This window comes from Bubalus bubalis, chromosome 10 (assembly GCF_019923935.1).
Source record: "Bubalus bubalis isolate 160015118507 breed Murrah chromosome 10, NDDB_SH_1, whole genome shotgun sequence".
Taxonomy (NCBI): Eukaryota; Metazoa; Chordata; class Mammalia; order Artiodactyla; family Bovidae; genus Bubalus; species Bubalus bubalis.
Window position 1 is genome coordinate 9,031,252 of NC_059166.1, and position 16,334 is coordinate 9,047,585.

The 16,334-nt window shown below is 45.9% G+C and overlaps 1 protein-coding gene across 8 annotated transcripts in view; it reads right to left on the reverse strand.

Annotated features, from left to right (window-relative positions):
* Positions 1-16,334, reverse strand: part of SYTL3 (synaptotagmin like 3) — a 96,314-nt gene that overhangs the window by 65,839 nt on the left and 14,141 nt on the right. For 2 of the 8 annotated variants that reach the window (XM_006051262.4, XM_044924030.2), the window contains exon 3: positions 14,205-14,423. In XM_006051262.4, the coding sequence (XP_006051324.3) occupies positions 14,205-14,423 (219 nt within the window). Of the gene's footprint in view, positions 1-2,154; positions 2,178-2,481; positions 2,596-4,961; positions 4,997-5,420; positions 5,599-14,204; positions 14,424-16,334 lie in introns of those variants that run through there. The other 6 variants (XM_044924032.2, XM_044924033.2, XM_025294328.3 and 3 more) reach the window with 6 other exon arrangements.

The window sequence follows — 16,334 nt, forward strand, 5'->3', positions numbered from 1 at the left end:
TCCAAGCCAGGCTTCAGCCATATGTGAACTGTGAACTTCCTGATGTTCAAGCTGGTTTTAGAAAAGGCAGAGGAACCAGAGATCAGATTGCCGACATCTGCTGGATCATGGAAAAAGCAAGGGAGTTCCAGAAAAACATCTATTTCTGCTTTATTGACTATGCCAAAGCCTTGGACTGTGTGGATCACAATAAACTGTGGAAAATTCTGAAAGAGATGGGAATACCAGACCACCTGATCTGCCTTTTGAGAAACATACACAGAGCATGTATGAATTCTGGCATCAGAATTTTGATAGTCGATATCATTCAGAGCCAAAAACATGTGAAACGTGCAGCTGCGACACATTTGGAGAGAAGGGGAAACGCTTTCACGCGTGAATCAGAAACTCAGGAATCTAATCTACTAAACTGACACAAAACACGTGAAGGAGAACAGAGCAACCCCACACAAGTTTCCCCTCTGGTACTTAAGACAAGCAGAGGGTCAAAACACAGGGAAAGTTTCGCGGGATAAGTGGGGTGGTGAATTCAATTGCTCTATTTCTGAGGATGCTTCCTCCATCCTTATAAGCAGGACAAAATCTAAGCATTAGGATGAGGACAGCAGGAGAGAAAAATCAAATATGGAAACAAAGAGGCCTCCCTCTGATTAATAAACTTCACTTCCTGACTTGTTGTGCGAGTTGGACTATAAAGAAAGCTGAGAGCCGCAGAATTGATGCTTTTGAACTGTGGTGTTGGAGAAGACTCTTGAGAGTCCCTTGGACTGCAAGGAGCTCCAACCAGTCCATTCTGAAGGAGATCAGTCCTGGGTGTTCATTGGAAGGACTGATGCTGAAGCTGAAACCCCAATACTTTGGCCACCTGATGTGAAGAGCTGACTCATTTGAAAAGACCCTGATGCTGGGAAAGATTGAGGGCAGGAGGAGAAGGGGATGACAGAGGATGAGATAGTTGGGTGGCATCACTGACTCCATGGACATGAGTTTGAGTAAACTCCGGGAGTTGGTGATGGATAGGGAGGCCTGGAGTGCTGCGGTTCATGGGGTCACAAAGAGTCCGACACGACTGAGTGACTGAACTGAACCTGATTTGTTTTCCTGGGGGTCATGACCCTTCCAACTCATCTAACTCTCTCAAATCCTCCAGCCGGTTACCTGTGACCAAAAACATTTATATATGAGACAGGTGCTGTGGGTGGGGCAAGGGCTCAGACCAGACAAGAGATCAGAGCTAAGATCTCTGCAGCAACTCAGTCCATGACTCTGTAGGCAGCTGAGCCAGCCAGAAACAAGCTGTCACTGAGGAGTAAACACACCTGTCGATACACAATCACAAAAAAGGAAGAACAGCTGAGGGGACAGAGGAGCAAATGGTGAAAATGCCTGAATAAACATTTTTATTTTATTACAGTTTACAACATTTTATTAAAAAGTCTTCTTCTAGCCCTGGTTTCAGAACCTATACAAGAAGCAGATAAAGTAAAATATTAGTATCTTCCAGTGCTAGGCATCTGATGCAACCAACTAACCCTCTTACAGAATCCCAATGGATTACTTGTGAAATTCAAGCACGAGCTTCCTTGGCAGGGATAGATTTGGACACAAGCCCACAGGTCTCTTGGGTTTATCTGTGACTAAAGGACGGAAGGATAGAAGTACCACAGTCCTAAACCATACAGTGACAAGCACTTCTTGCATTTGAGGCTATTTCCTTTGAGAACTAGACTGCAGCCCTATCTCCACAAACACTTTCTGCAGAATCAGCTGTTTCATGAACAATTATTCCCTAATAGCTTTCATAATGGCTCCCTGTCCACACAAATCCCAGGCTTTATAAGGAGGACCATTTATGGGTCTTACTGTCTAAGGCAGAGGTGAGCAGATCTCGCTATGTCTCTGTCTTCATTAGGGCCAACTCAGGGTAGCCTGACTCACAGGAACCAAAGGAATTTCTCCCCCAATGACTCGATCAGAATTTGGCTATGAAAACTTCTTGAAACATTTTCAGAGCCCAGCAAGAGATTAACAGTTTTAAATTTCTCTGGTAGAATCACAACTTGCCTCCTTAAAACTCTTTCAGTCACCTAATAAATACATCTCAGAAAGCAAACTCCAGGGGTGGTGGAGGGAATAAAAAGTCTAGAGTCAGACCTGAGTTCTGCGTCTGACTCTCCACTCACTCTGCAGGGGGATCACTGTAATTATAAATGCCAAGCACGTGGTACTGCTCTTAACAAACTACTGGAGGTTCCAGCATCCATTTTCATAGCCTTGAACTCCACTAATGCTGTCATTTCATTAGCAAAAGAGAAAACTGTTGAAAAGCACTTTGCAAATTTTAGCATGCAAATGTTCAATAATGCGATGAACGGAGAACCCTAATGGAAAAAGATAGCTTGACCTTATCACTATTAGCAAGCAGTGAGCCAAACAGGCCTGCTAGACTGCATCTTTACTTTGCATTCAAATTACTCGCACCTGCAGGTCGGCAAGCTGTCACGTCCATGCTCTATATTCCAAGAGAAGTCAGCACGGTGTTCCCAGAAATTGCTAAATGTATTTCCACCGTTCAGCAAACAAGAGGTAGGAAATTCGTCTGCATGCCAGGATTCTTCCAATCCCTTAAGACACACCCCTCCCAGGCAGACCTGCTCTCTAACCAGCACCCTGATGGCAAGGAAGCTTCAAGAAAGTCTTGGTGGCTTATTAGACAGACAAGCTACAAAAACTCCAAACAAAGAAGCCAAATAATGTAAAACCAAGCATCAACTTAATTTCTTTGCACTAGCTTGTCCAATCACTTGGTAATTCCCAGCTTAAATGGTCCTATGCACCCATACAGTTGAAAAAAAATTTTTTTTACTTCAAATAATCTTATATCTAAGGCAGTTTTAGTTACAAAGCAAAATAATGAGGTTTTTTTTTCGTTTGTTTCTACCAACCAGCTCAGTTGATCTGATTTCAATGTTCTTACAGGAAAAAAAAGACTGATCGTTGTGATTAAATCCTAGGTAACTAGGAGAGAAGTCAGAATCAAGATAAGATAAAGGAACGCTTTTAATCAAGTGGCTACCATAGCTTCCTGCAAAACAGGAATAACTCTACTTGGCCGCTGAGAGGAGGCAGGTCCCCTCTGTGTTAAATTCAGCACTGTATCCACAGCCCCAAGCACAACTTAGAGACACAGTGGGGCCGGTGAATAAATGTGTGGACTGGTGAATAATGAACATCCCCACCCCTGCAGGCAGCGTCCTGGGAACTGAAGGGATAAGATGGGACCAACATAGATGGAGCCCCAGTGGCACCGAGGTCTGACGTTTGTCACGCTTTCTGAATGTGTAGGGGCAGGGGTCACAAAGTCAGGCACCAAGCAGAAGCCAGATGAAGAGAGAAGGTGAGAGATGAGACAAGAGGGCGGGCTAGGCGCTATGGTGAGCTGGAGGACCCATGCCCTACTTTAAGGCATTAAAAGGGCAAATATTAGACACTGAGCAGGACAACAAAATAAAGCCTGTGGGCGCTTTGCTGCCTGTTGGCCACGAGTTTGCAGTCCCTGGTTTGTTACATCAGAAAATGAGTCAATGAAATAATTCTACTGTAGCTGGACAGTGCTGCACTCCTTAAAGCCTGGAAAACAGAAACCAGGTTAAACACTGTGTAGCACCCTGTCTTCCCTACAGATCTAAGAATTGGCTCCTCCACCACTCCACAAAGACAAGGAGCAAGGGCTCTGTCGGTAAACCCCCAACCTGGTGGTCTGAAGACAACGCAGAACCTCTGACAAAAGGCTGCAGACAGGAGAAAGAGCCCTGCAGGCCAGGAACGGCTACTCAAGGTGCATCACTGCGGGAACCAAGGGAAGTTTCAGAAAGCAGTCGTCTTCAAAGGCATTTAAGTAAGACCTGCTGCCTCTTATGAAAAAGGGGGCTTCCCTGGTGGCTCAGACAGTAAAGAATCTGTCTGCAATGCAGGAGATCTGGGTTCGATCCCTAGACTGGGACGATCCCCTGGAGAAGGAAATGGCAACCCACTCCAGTATTCTTGCCTGGAGATTTCCATGGACAGAGGAGCCTAGTGGGCTACAGTCTGTGGGTTGCAAAGAGTCGAACACAACTGAGAGACAAACACTCTCTTTCCTTCTTTTCTATGAAAAAGAAACAGAAAGACTTAAGGGAAAAGCCAACAAGAGACAACATACTAGAATCAAGGAAGATTCAGGAAACAATACAAACGCAGAGCAAGCTGTTTTACCAACAGGAAAGAGCAGAATTGAGAAGCTGGAGAATTGAATCAATGACGCCAACTCAGTAAGGATGCCTTCCCAGAACATGAAAGAAAAAGACAGTGAATGCTGAGGGATAAGGAATATAAATGGAAGTGAAAGAGCAAGACCAAGCTAGGTTATCCCGAATAAGCCAGGCCAAGCAGCATTAAAGAATAGTCAGAGCTGACCAAAGAAAATGTTACTGAGTCAAAACACAAGCAAACCCCCACCTCACACCCATTAGTGCTGCTGCTGCTGCTGCTGCTAAGTCGCTTCAGTCGTGTCCGACTCTGTGCGACCCCACAGATGGCAGCCCACCAGGCTCCCCCGTCCCTGGGATTCTCCAGGCAAGAACACTGGAGTGGGTTGCCATTTTCTTCTCCAATACATGAAAGTGAAAAGCGAAAGTGAGGTCACTTAGTCGTGTCCGACTCTTAGCGACCCCATCGACTGCAGCCTACCAGGCTCCTCTGTCCATGGGATTTTCCAGGCAAGAGTACTGGAGTGGGGTGCCATTGCCTTCCCCGCACACCCATTAGTAACTACCATTAAAAAAAAAAAAAAACAAATAATAAAAACCCAGAAGACAACAGGTGAAGAAACTGGAACCCTTGAGCACTGTTGGTGGGAACATGAAACAGCCCAGCTGTTGGAGACTGTATGGTGGGTCTCAAAAAATTAAACACAGAATTACCATGTGATTCAGCAGCCCCACTTCTGGGAATACACCTGAAAGAATTGAAAGCAGGGTCTCAAAGAGATGTTTGCATATCCACTATTCACAGCAGCCAAAGGGCAGAGCAACCCAAGCACTCATCAGCAGATGAACCGACAAAAGGTTATGCATACACACCCAAGAACGTGAGGGCAGCCTTAAGAAGGGAGGAACTCTGCAGCGTGCTGCATCACGGGTGAACCCCGAAAAGCGTGTGCTTAGTGAGATGAGCCAGACACAGACAGACTGATACTGTGTGATTCCACCTGTGTGAGGGGCCCAGGGGAGCCCGAGACAGAAGGATGGATGCGGGCAGAGGGGCAGGGGAGGGAGGGAAGAACAGGGAGCTGTTGGATGGAACAGAGTTTCAGTTGTGCAAGATGAAAAAGCCTGGAAGTAGGCGGTGCAGATGGTTGTACCACAACACGCAGGTATTACCAGGTTGGTTTGCCCTACGTGCAGTAAGCTGAGACGCTGAAGTTTGCAGCAAAGCGAGGGTTTATTCGCAAGGCAACCAAGGGCAGAGAGAGGGAGCAGGCCTCAGATCCACCTCCCTGACGGCAAGGGGTTCAAAGTACTGATGGGATGAAGACTAAAGCGGCAGGGGGTCTGGGCGTGCAGAGGGTGGGGAAGGGCGATTGGAAAAAGGTGGGCTATGGCCATTGTGCGCAGGCGCGTAACTAGGTTCCAGGCCTCTGCTCTTGGGAAGATGGAGGCACTCACCACGATCTTGGGGGCGGGGGTGGAGTTTTTGCCCTCTGACCTCAAAAGGTCACGGAGACCCTCACGCATGCGCAGTTGGCGGGTCAGTGGGCCTATCCAATCTTAGCCAATTAAGGTCAAACTAGAGGCCGCTGCAGAGAAGGCAATGGCAGCCCACTCCAATACTCTTGCCTGGAAAATCCCATGGACGGAGGAGCCTGGTAGATTGCAGTCCATGGGGTCGCTGAGTCGGACACGACTGAGCGACTTCACTTTCACTTTTCACTTTCCTGCATTGGAGGAGGAAATGGCAACGCACTCCAGTGTTCTTGCCTGGAGAATCCCAGGGACCGGGAAGCCTGGTGGGCTGCCGTCTATGGGGTCACACAGAGTCGGACATGACTGAAGTGACTTAGCAGCAGCAGCAGAGGCCGGTGACTCCCAGTTCCTGGAAAACAACTCACTTGGCGAATATCTCACTGTTTAGGACAAGAATGGAAGGCGTGTTGCAACCAGAGAAAGCCAACACGCAACAAGGAAGATGGAGCATAGCCATAATTAATTGAAATTTAAGAAATAATGGAGGGCCTTCCCTGGTGGCACAGGGGCTAAGAATCCCCTGCCAATGCGGGGAACAAAGGATTCGATCCCTTGTCTGGGAAGATCCCACATGCCACAGAGAAACTAAGCCCCTGTGCCACAGCCCCTGAAGCCCGTGTACCCGAGAGCCTGTGCACAACGAGAGAAGCTAACCGCAACTAGAGAAAGTCCATGTGCAGCAACCAAGACCCAGAGCAGCAAAAATACATAAAACATTTTTAAAAAGATAACAGTGGGTATGGACGACCTTGATGAGTGAAGGCTGATGAAGTGGGTTTGACTAATGATTACCCACAGTTTCAAATGCCATTAAACTGTACACTTAGCCTTAGCTATAATGGTAAATTTTATGTGTATTTCTCCACAATTAAAAATAGTTAAAAAAACAACAAGCACATCCAAGGCACAGCCAGCTCTGGGGAACTCTCCTTAATCCACGAAAATCAGTGTGGAGACTCAGACCCAGGAAGATTTTAGAAACTGCTTTCAATTACAAGGATTCGGAAAAAACCCAATATGCTTCTAGTACCTAAAATCCAGATGATCAATAAAGAAAAATAAAGCTAGTCTCCAGTGTGTCTGTCACAGTAGATTCCAAAGGACAATGATAACACTTTAAATGAACTTAAAGATGGAAAGTTGGGACCTGAGATTTTAAAACCCAGTGAAGTCCTATTGCTGTGTTGAAAATGATAGCCGACAATGACCTGCTGTATAGCACATGGAACTCTGCTCAAAGCTCCATGTACTATGTGCTATGGAATTTTCCATGTGCACATGGAACTCTGCTCAAAGTTGTCTGGCAGCCTGGATGGGAGGGGAGCCTGGTGGAGAGCTGATAGATATGAATGTCTAGTTCTTCATCTGAAACTGCCACCACAATGTCTGTTAATCAGCTACACCCCAAAATAGTTTAAAAAATGAATAAAACCCAGGGAAGTCCTTACTCATGAGGAAAGGCTATCGAAGGCATCTTCAGATAGGCAATGGCTTAAAACACCCACCACCCACATGCTCTTCTGAGAAGAAAAATCTTTGAAGAGACACTTCAGTTGACTGAAAATGAATCAAAATAAAGAAACTCCAAATTGGGAAATCAGGATCTCAGAGATATCTGCATTCATGAAACAGTGCAGGAGTAGAATCATCTGAAATAAAAAAATCTACCCATGACGTCTGTTTGGCACTGGAATACACTCTTGGGCTGATCTATGGATGTGCGTCTGTTATTGTGTAAATTCCTATGAACACACGACTGGAAAGGGCCTACAAGACTGTCTGGTAGCCCTCCACCCCCAGTGTCCATAACTCTCAGCTACATTTCAGCCCAGAGCTCGAACCAAGGCAGCACTTCACCAGCACCTCGAGTGCCAGCCTGGAAAAATGGCCTCCTGGCACTGACCTTCCTGTAGGGTGAAAAGGTTCAGCTGAACTGAGTGAGTGACAACTTCAAGTCTGAACTTAAGGATACAGGAAGCTTACTCATTGCAAAAAGGTTTCTTGAAGCAAGACCTGCCATGACTGACCATAGGAGAAATCAACTTCAACAAAAGGGATGACACTCAAACTATTGTGTAAATATTCCCTTTCAGATCAGATCAGATCAGTCGCTCAGTCGTGTCCGACTCTTTTCGACCCCATGAATCGCAGCATGCCAGGCCTCTCTGTCCATCACCAAACCCAGGAGTTCACTCAGACTCACGTCCATTGAGTCAGTGATGCCATCCAGCCATCTCATCCTCTGTCATCCCCTTCTCCTCTTGCCCCCAATCCCTCCCAGCATCAGAGTCTTTTCCAGTGAGTCAACTCTTCGCATGAGGTGCTGAAAGTACTGGAGTTTCAGCTTTAACATCATTCCTTCCAAAGAAATCCCAGGGCTGATCTCCTTCAGAATGGACTGGTTGGATCTCCTTGCAGTCCAAAGGACTCTCAAAAGTCTTCTCCAACACCACAGTTCAAAAGCATCAATTCTTTGGTGCTCAGCCTTCTTCACACTTCCAAAAAGTACCCCTCAAATTTCCACTTTTTTACTGTATCTTTGGTAACAGAAGGCTTCAAAGACTATTAAGTCATTCGTACCCTCATTTGGCCAATGGATAAAAAGCAAATGCAAGAAAAAGAAATGCAAAAAGGCAAAAATGGCTGTGTGAGGAGGCCTTACAAATAGCTGAGACAAGAAGAGAAGCTAAAGGCAAAGGAGAAAAGGAAAGATATACCCACATGAATGTAGAGTTCCAAAGAATAGCAAGGAGAGATAAGAAAGCCTTCCTCAGTGATCAATGCAAAGAAATAGAGGAAAACAATAGAATGGAAAAGATTAGAGACCTCTTCAAGAAAATTAGAGATATCAAGGGAACTTTTCATGCAAAGATGGGCACAATAAAGGACAGAAATGGTATGGGCCTAACAGAAGCAGAAGATATTAAGAAGAGATGGTAAGAATACACAGAAGAACTATACAAAATAGATCTTCATGACCCAGATAACCACAATGGTGTGATCACTCACCTAGAGCAAGACATCTTGGAATGTGAAGTCAAGTGGGCCTTAGGAAGAATCACTACGAACAAAGCTAGTGGAGGTGATGGAATTCCAGTTGAGCTATTTCAAATCCTGAAAGATGATGCTGTGAAAGTGCTGCACTCAATATGCCAGCAAATTTGGAAAACTCAACAGTGGCCACAGGACTGGAAAAGGTCAGTTTTCATTCCAATCCCAAAGAAAGGCAATGCCAAAGAATGCTCAAACTACCGCACAATTGCACTCATCTCACACGCTAGTAAAGTAATGCTCAAAATTCTCCAAGCCAGGCTTCAGCAGTACGTGAACCATGAACTTCCAGATGTTCAAGCTGTATTTAGAAAGGCAGAGGAACCAGAGATCAAATTGCCAACACCCTTTGGATCATCAGAAAAGCAAGAGAGTTCCAGAAAAATATCTACTTCTGCTTTACTGACTACACCAAAGCCTTTGACTCTGTGGATCACAACAAGCTGTGGAAAATTCTTAGCAGAGATGGGAATACCAGACCACCTGAACTGCCTCCTGAGAAATCTGTATGTAGATCAAGAAGCAACAGTTAGAACCAAACATGGAAAAACAGATCGGTTCCAAATTGGGAAAGGAGTACGTCAAGGCTGTATATTGTCACCCTGCTTATTTAATTTCCATGCAGAGTACATCATGCAAAATGCTGGGCTGGATGAAGCACAAGCTGGAATTAAGATTGCCAGAAGAAATATCAATAACCTCAGATATGCAGATGACACCACCCTTATGGCAGAAAGCAAAGAGGAACTAAAGAGCTTCTTGATGAAAGTGAAAGAGGAGGGTGAAAAAGTTGACTTAAAACTCAATATTCAGAAAACTAAGATCATGGCCTCTGGTCCCATCACTTCATGGCAAATAGATGGGGAAACAATGGAAACAGTGAGAGACTATATTTTTGGGCTCCAAAATCATTACAGATGGTGACTGCAGCCATGAAATTAAAAGACACTTGCTCCTTGGAAGAAAAGCTATCTCCAAACTAGACAGCATATTATAAAGCAGAGATATTACTTTGCCACCAAAGGTCCGTTAAGTCAAAGCTATGGTTTTTCCAGTAGTCATGTATGGATGTGTGGAGAAGGAAATGGCAACCCACTCCAGTGTTCTTGCCTGGAGAATCCCATGGATGGAGAAGCCTGGTGGGCTTCAGTTCATGGGCAGCAAAGAGTCAGACATGACTGAAGCAACTAAGCAGCCATGGATGTGAGAGTTGGACTATAAAGAAACCTGAGCGCCAGAGAATTGATGCTTTTGAACTGTGGTGTTGGAGAGGACTCTTGAGAGTCCCTTGGACTGCAAGAAAATCAAATCAGTCAATCCTAAAGCAAATCAATCCAAATATTCATTGGAACGACTGATGTTGAAGCTGAAACTCCAACAGTTTGAGTCAGCATTCATCCCCATGGTATTCCTTGTCCCTGACTGTGTTCATTTCCCTCTCTAAGCTTGACCAACTTCCAGAAATGCTCCCACCGGGTGCTCTAGGAAGTCACCTTGAGCCAGTTTAGGCCCCCGCCCCTTCCCCTGGGCCCCCACGGGTCCTGAGCAGAAAACCTGCCCAGCAGGCAGGACCCTCAGCTGTCTTCTGGACCCTCAGCCCAAGCCCAGGGCCAGCGCTGCTCACAGGCCCTCTGCACTGACCACAGCAGTCTGAACACTGGTTTTGCTTTCTTTAAAACTGCTACCCTAGACTTTCCTTTTGCTTGATTTTAAAACCTATGTTTTCCTCCTGTTCGCACAACAAATCCACTTCTTGAGGGATGGATCTCAGGCTGAAGAAGAAGCAGGGAGAAGAAAACGATTGGGGTCGAAAACCTGTCCAGGTCCCAATTAAGACTGTCAAAGACTCTCACACTTCACCAAGCCTTTTCTTTGGTTTGACCCCCTAGACTGGACGGCAGCCCAGAGTGGACAAAACTAGAGAGGGTAGAAAGCTTCAAAGAAAGGAAGCAAAGGGGGGGAAGGTTGTTATAAATTACTTAGCTCTCTCGCCGTACAATTTCCTGCGTCAGTTCTCTCACAGCAATGCAATTATCTCTTGTATTTTGAAAAACATTCTTATTTCAACACCAGGAAGCTGGGGTTTTAGAAATCACACCTCAAGAGCTTAGAGGGGTTCAGTTACAATGCCCCAGGGCACAGTGCTCTCCAGGGCAGAGATTTCAACATGGCCCCCTTCCTGGGAGGTTGCCTCAGCCCCTGTCCTCCTGTTTTGATTTTTAGTTTCCAGTTAACCACTAAAGGGGCTTCCCTTGTGGCTCAGCTGGTAAAGAATCTGCCTGCAGTGCGGGAGACCTGGGTTCGACCCCTGCATTGGGAAGATTTCCTGGAGAAGGGAAAGTCTACCCACTCCAGTATCCTGGCCTGGAGAATTCCATGGACTGTATAGTCCATGGGGTCGCAAAGAGTCAGACACGACTGAGCGACTTTCACTTTCACTTTGAGACTTCCCTGGTGGCTCAGATGATAAAACGTCTGCCTACAATGTGGGAGACCAGGGTTCAATCCCTGGGTCTGGAAGATCCTCTGGAGAAGGAAATGGGAACCCACTCCAGTACTCTTGCCTGGAAAATCCCATGGACAGAGGAGCCTGGTAAGCTACAGTCCATTGGGTTGCAAAGAGTCAGACACGACTGAGCGACTTTGCTTTACTCACTTTAACCACTAAAAGAAGTGCTGAAGAATTTACTACCTTGTGATACAGTATTTATCATCAGTGTTTATCAACCCAGTACATATGGTTAGCTGAAGAGGGTCTTAGGACCTTCCCTCCTCTCTCAAGAGCCCAGGACCTGCTTGAGCACAAGTGCAGCCAGGCCTGGCTCACAGGAATTCTTTCTCTTTCCCTCTCAAGCTAAGAAAAGCCTGAAGGGTGCTGGCTTTGACAGACTGAGGAAACCTGATATGTTTGGAGGTGACTCTGGCCACGTGGATGTGACGTGACATGCTGTTTCAGAGAGGGGTGCTTCCTAAGCAAGGCAATCTGGTTGAACGACCTGCCTTTGAATGAGTGATTGATGCTGGGAGCCAGCGTGAGGAACTCCGCCCGTGGCAAAGGTCATGAGGAAGGAGGCTCGGCATACGCAAAGGCGGGATCAAGCCTCAGGAGTCCCCCTGGAAATTCTCGAGCATCTACCCCCAAAACCAGAGTCTGCCTACTTTACTGCTTTGTGCTCTCACCTATACCTCTGATTTTACGGGAGGCTGTCCCCCACCACCTCTCTCTGAAAAAGAGTTAACTTACAGCTCCAGTTAATAAAGTTCCTGGGCATGACAAGAGTGTTTCAACCTACAAACTCCTTTGGAAGTCCTCTAGCCTGCCTGAATAGGTTCTTCCGGCCACATGTGATTGTTCAGAGCCTCCCAACTGTGAGAGGCATGAGATGTTCTAAACTGTCTAAATACAGATTCCTTTGAGCAGTTAAACGATTGATTAGAAATTGTATTGGTGATGGGTTTTTCACTTGTTGGGCCAATGTTTGCTCTTAAGTTTCCATATCCCTTACCTACTGTGTCCCTGGCAGTGTATTGATTAATATAATTGGTGTATAGGAATGTAAGTAGTAGCTTTAATGTTTGTAACCTTGGACCCTTGAGTTAATTCTTTTCTTGTTATAGCCCACCACACCTTTGCCCTATAGGATTGCAACTTTTATTTAATGCTTTTGGAGGGTGGCGCCTGACTTTAGAATAATCACCTTTAGAGAAAAATAAGTTTTCTGAAGACAGGATCATAAAATGTTAACAGGCCTCTTGGCCAGAAGATGATGTAATTCACCTAAACTTTTGCATATGATAAGTTTGCAGGAAGAAAACCTGGCTTATTGCTGACTCTACCCCTTCCCCCATTATCCTCTATGCACAACTTAAGGTATAAAAACTACTTTGGAAAATAAAGTGCGGGCCTTGTTCACTGAAACGTGGTCTCCCCATGTCGTTCTTTATCTCACCTTCCGGCTGAATTCCCATCTTGAGCGTGGAGGCTCGTGAAGCCTACTAATTTTTCCTGGGCTTCTAAGATCTGACCGGGGAGGCCTTAGTGTCTCCTCTCCTTCGGGAGAATGGGAGGATGCCTGCGGCCTACGTAGGTGATGCAAATTCCTTATTTTGGAATTTTATTAGCTTTCCACGTAAACCAAGTTATTCAGCCTCTTTGCTCCACTGAATTTTCTCACTTAGCTATACTTATTTAACCACTCTTTATATCTTTAATTCTATCATATCCTGATCGCTGAAGCCGTCTCCCCTTCAAAACTCCTGACTCCACCGGGGCTGGACCCCGGTAGATTGAAGTACATTAAGGCTCACAAAGCAAGGGGAAGTTTAAGGAGATTAATGCCAGGATGCTTATAAACACAATCCTCCCACTTTAGGGGGCAAGAAAAGCCCCACCAGTGTGCCCTCACCATGTAATCACCTCACAGTCTGCCCAGGCGTGCACACACCTAAGCAACATTTAGAAGTTCTTTTCAAATCCCAGTCTTAGATTATTCTCCTAGATTCACACCACACAAACATTTCTGCTCCTCAGGAGTTCTGTGATATCCTTGTGCACACTCCCCCACAACAAGTAGAAACGTTCCCTGGGTTTTCCAGGAATCGATGACCAGCCCATTCTTGCTTTGAACAGTATGAGATCAAGCTATACATGTTCTTTATCATTTCCAAGAAGGGTATTTCAAAAATACCAATTCCGTGTTTAAAATATTTTAAAAGCTCACAACATCAAAAGATTAGAATAAATGTAGATTCAGTCTATCACTAATCGAAACCATAACCGATTCTTTAGTGGAGCATCAATACAGGTCAACTTTCTTCCTTCAAAAAGGCCTTAATAAAGCTCCATGGGACACTCTAATATTCCTTATATTACAATTCGCTCCACTTTTCCTCAAAGAGATAAATTAAGCTCTAAGAAAACTAACAAAACTAACTAGTTAAGAAATTGAAGGGAATCTTAACTCCTAGGTTAGCTGATTCTTAGCCATTACACTCCAGTGTTCTTGCCTGGAGAATCCCGGGGATGGAGGAGCCTGGTGGGCTGCTGTCTATGGGGTCGCCCAGAATGGGACATGACTGAAGCGACTTAGTAGCAGCAGCGGCAGCCATTACAAACTTTTGTGAATTAAAAACAAAACTTTTTTTCATATAGCAAAATGTGTTTTTCAGTTACAATAATTTCCATGTCTAGAAAGGCAGCTCCATATTAAGCATTCTCTAAACATTTTCCTATTAAGTGTGAAGAATGACAGCTGTCTTTATTGGTGGTTGGTCCTGGACCATCTCGGAGGCTTTCCAGCCATCCTTGCCCCACCGCCCCGCCCATCCTATCCGGCCACGCCCATCCTGGCCGGCCCCGCCCATCCTCACCTGTCCTCGAAGCACACGGTGCACTTCCAGGCGCGGGTCCTCCTCAGGAACACCCGGCACTCGCTGCACACGCGGTGGCTGCAGCCCTGACACACGGCCCCCCGGTTCAGCAGGAGCCCCAGGGTCTGCTGGCAGCGGGCACAGGACTTCTCTTTGTACTCCTGGCTCACGCTCTTCGTGCCTTTCCACCTGAGATGCTGCAAGTGCGTCTTCAGTTTCCTGTGGCCCAGAGAGTTAATGGATAAGAACCAACTGAGTGGAAGGACAGAAGCCAGCCAAACCCCTACGTGGCAAGGGCCTCAACAGTATGGAGACAGAGCAGGGGCTTTGCATTCCAGCACAAATTGGGTCGCGAAGAGTCTGACACGACTGAGCTTCCCTTTCACTTTTCACTTTCCTGCATTGGAGAAGGAAATGGCAACCCACTCCAGTGTTCTTGCCTGGAGAATGCCAGGGACAGGGGAGCCTGGTGGGCTGCCGTCTCTGGGGTCGCACAGAGTCGGACACGACTGAAGCGACTGAGCAGCAGCAGCATTATAATGGTAAAGAAAAACAGTGAAAGAAGAGGGAAAATGCAGGAAAAACGGCATCAGTTCTATTATTCAAGACAGGGAATGATGTGTAAGTATACAGCATAGTCAAGGCTAGGGTTTTTCCTGTGGTCATGTATGGATGTGAGAGTTGGACTGTGAAGAAGGCTGAGCGCTGAAGAATTGATGCTTTTGAACTGTGGTGTTGGAGAAGACTCTTGGACTGCAAGGAGATCCAACCAGTCCATTCTAAAGGAGATCAGCCCTGGGTGTTCTTTGGAAGGAATGATGCTAAAGCTGAAACTCCAGTACTCTGGCCACCTCATGCGAAGAGTTGACTCCTTGGAAAAGACTCTGATGCTGGGAGGGATTGGGGGCAGGAGGAGAAGGGGACGACAGAGGATGAGATGGCTGGATGGCATCACTGACTCGATGGACGTGAGTCTGAGTGAGCTCCGGGAGTTGGTGATGGACAGGGAGGCCTGGCGTCCTGCGATTCATGGGGTTGCAAAGAGTCGGACATGACTGGGCGACTGAACTGAACAGAACTGATACAGCATACACGCCTGCTGTTGTTATAAGTGCCCCAATTAAGTTATTTAACTGATGCTATAGTTTTGCTACTATTTTTTATGGGTGGTCAGTTACTTTCAGTTCCTGTCCCTCCCAAGAAGATAGCCCTGGTGCAAACGTGTCAGTAGCTCACTCATGTTTGACTCTTTGCGACCCCATGGACTGTAGCCCGCCAGGCTCCTTTGTCCATGGGATTCTCCAGGCAAGAATACTGGAGTGGATTGTCATGCCCTCCTCCAGGGGATCCTCCCGTCCCAGCGATGGAACCCAGGCCTCCCGCATTGCAGGTGTATTCTTTACCATCTGGGTCACCAGGGAAGACCCCTCTTAGTGCAAAGGGATGTTACATTGAACCATAAAACATACCATTAGCCAGAATACTCTTTTATGGACTCTCTGTCACTTTTAGGATAAAGAAGCTAATCCCGAGAAACAAGTTTACAGCCAACTCTCGGTACCCTTGGAACAAAATATCCACGTTACTTTGTTGACATTCAAAACGATGCTTCTAAATCATTGAAAGATCTTCCATCACCAAATAAAACTCTATTTTGCTCACTGTATTTTTTTTTTTTAAGTGGAAGAAAGTGTAAGTACACTTGGACAGCTTTGGGATTACAAAGGAGGGTAGAAAAGGAACATTGTTACTTCCAGTTCACCCAGAAATTTCCTCTCCTTCCTCAAACACTGGGTGGCCCGAAGATTTATTTTATATGTTTGTTTTTCTTGGCAGACTCTGAAAAAGAATTCTGCCATTAAAAACGCAATGAGATCAATAGCCTATCCCATTTACTTATTTTCTAGACATCACATTCTTCATAAACATCAATAAACAAAGCATCATTATATTAAAGATGCATCTTGACAGCTAACAAGAGACACGTGCTGATAGCCCAGGCCTGCTCTGTTAAGTGTTAAACTAATGGCAAACATCCCGTGCCCTTCAGAGACAGAGAAGCTGTTCTCTGTTGACAAAGGAGTCTGGGAGCAGGCTGGGCAGGTTCAGACTTCATGCTCCCCGTTTCCT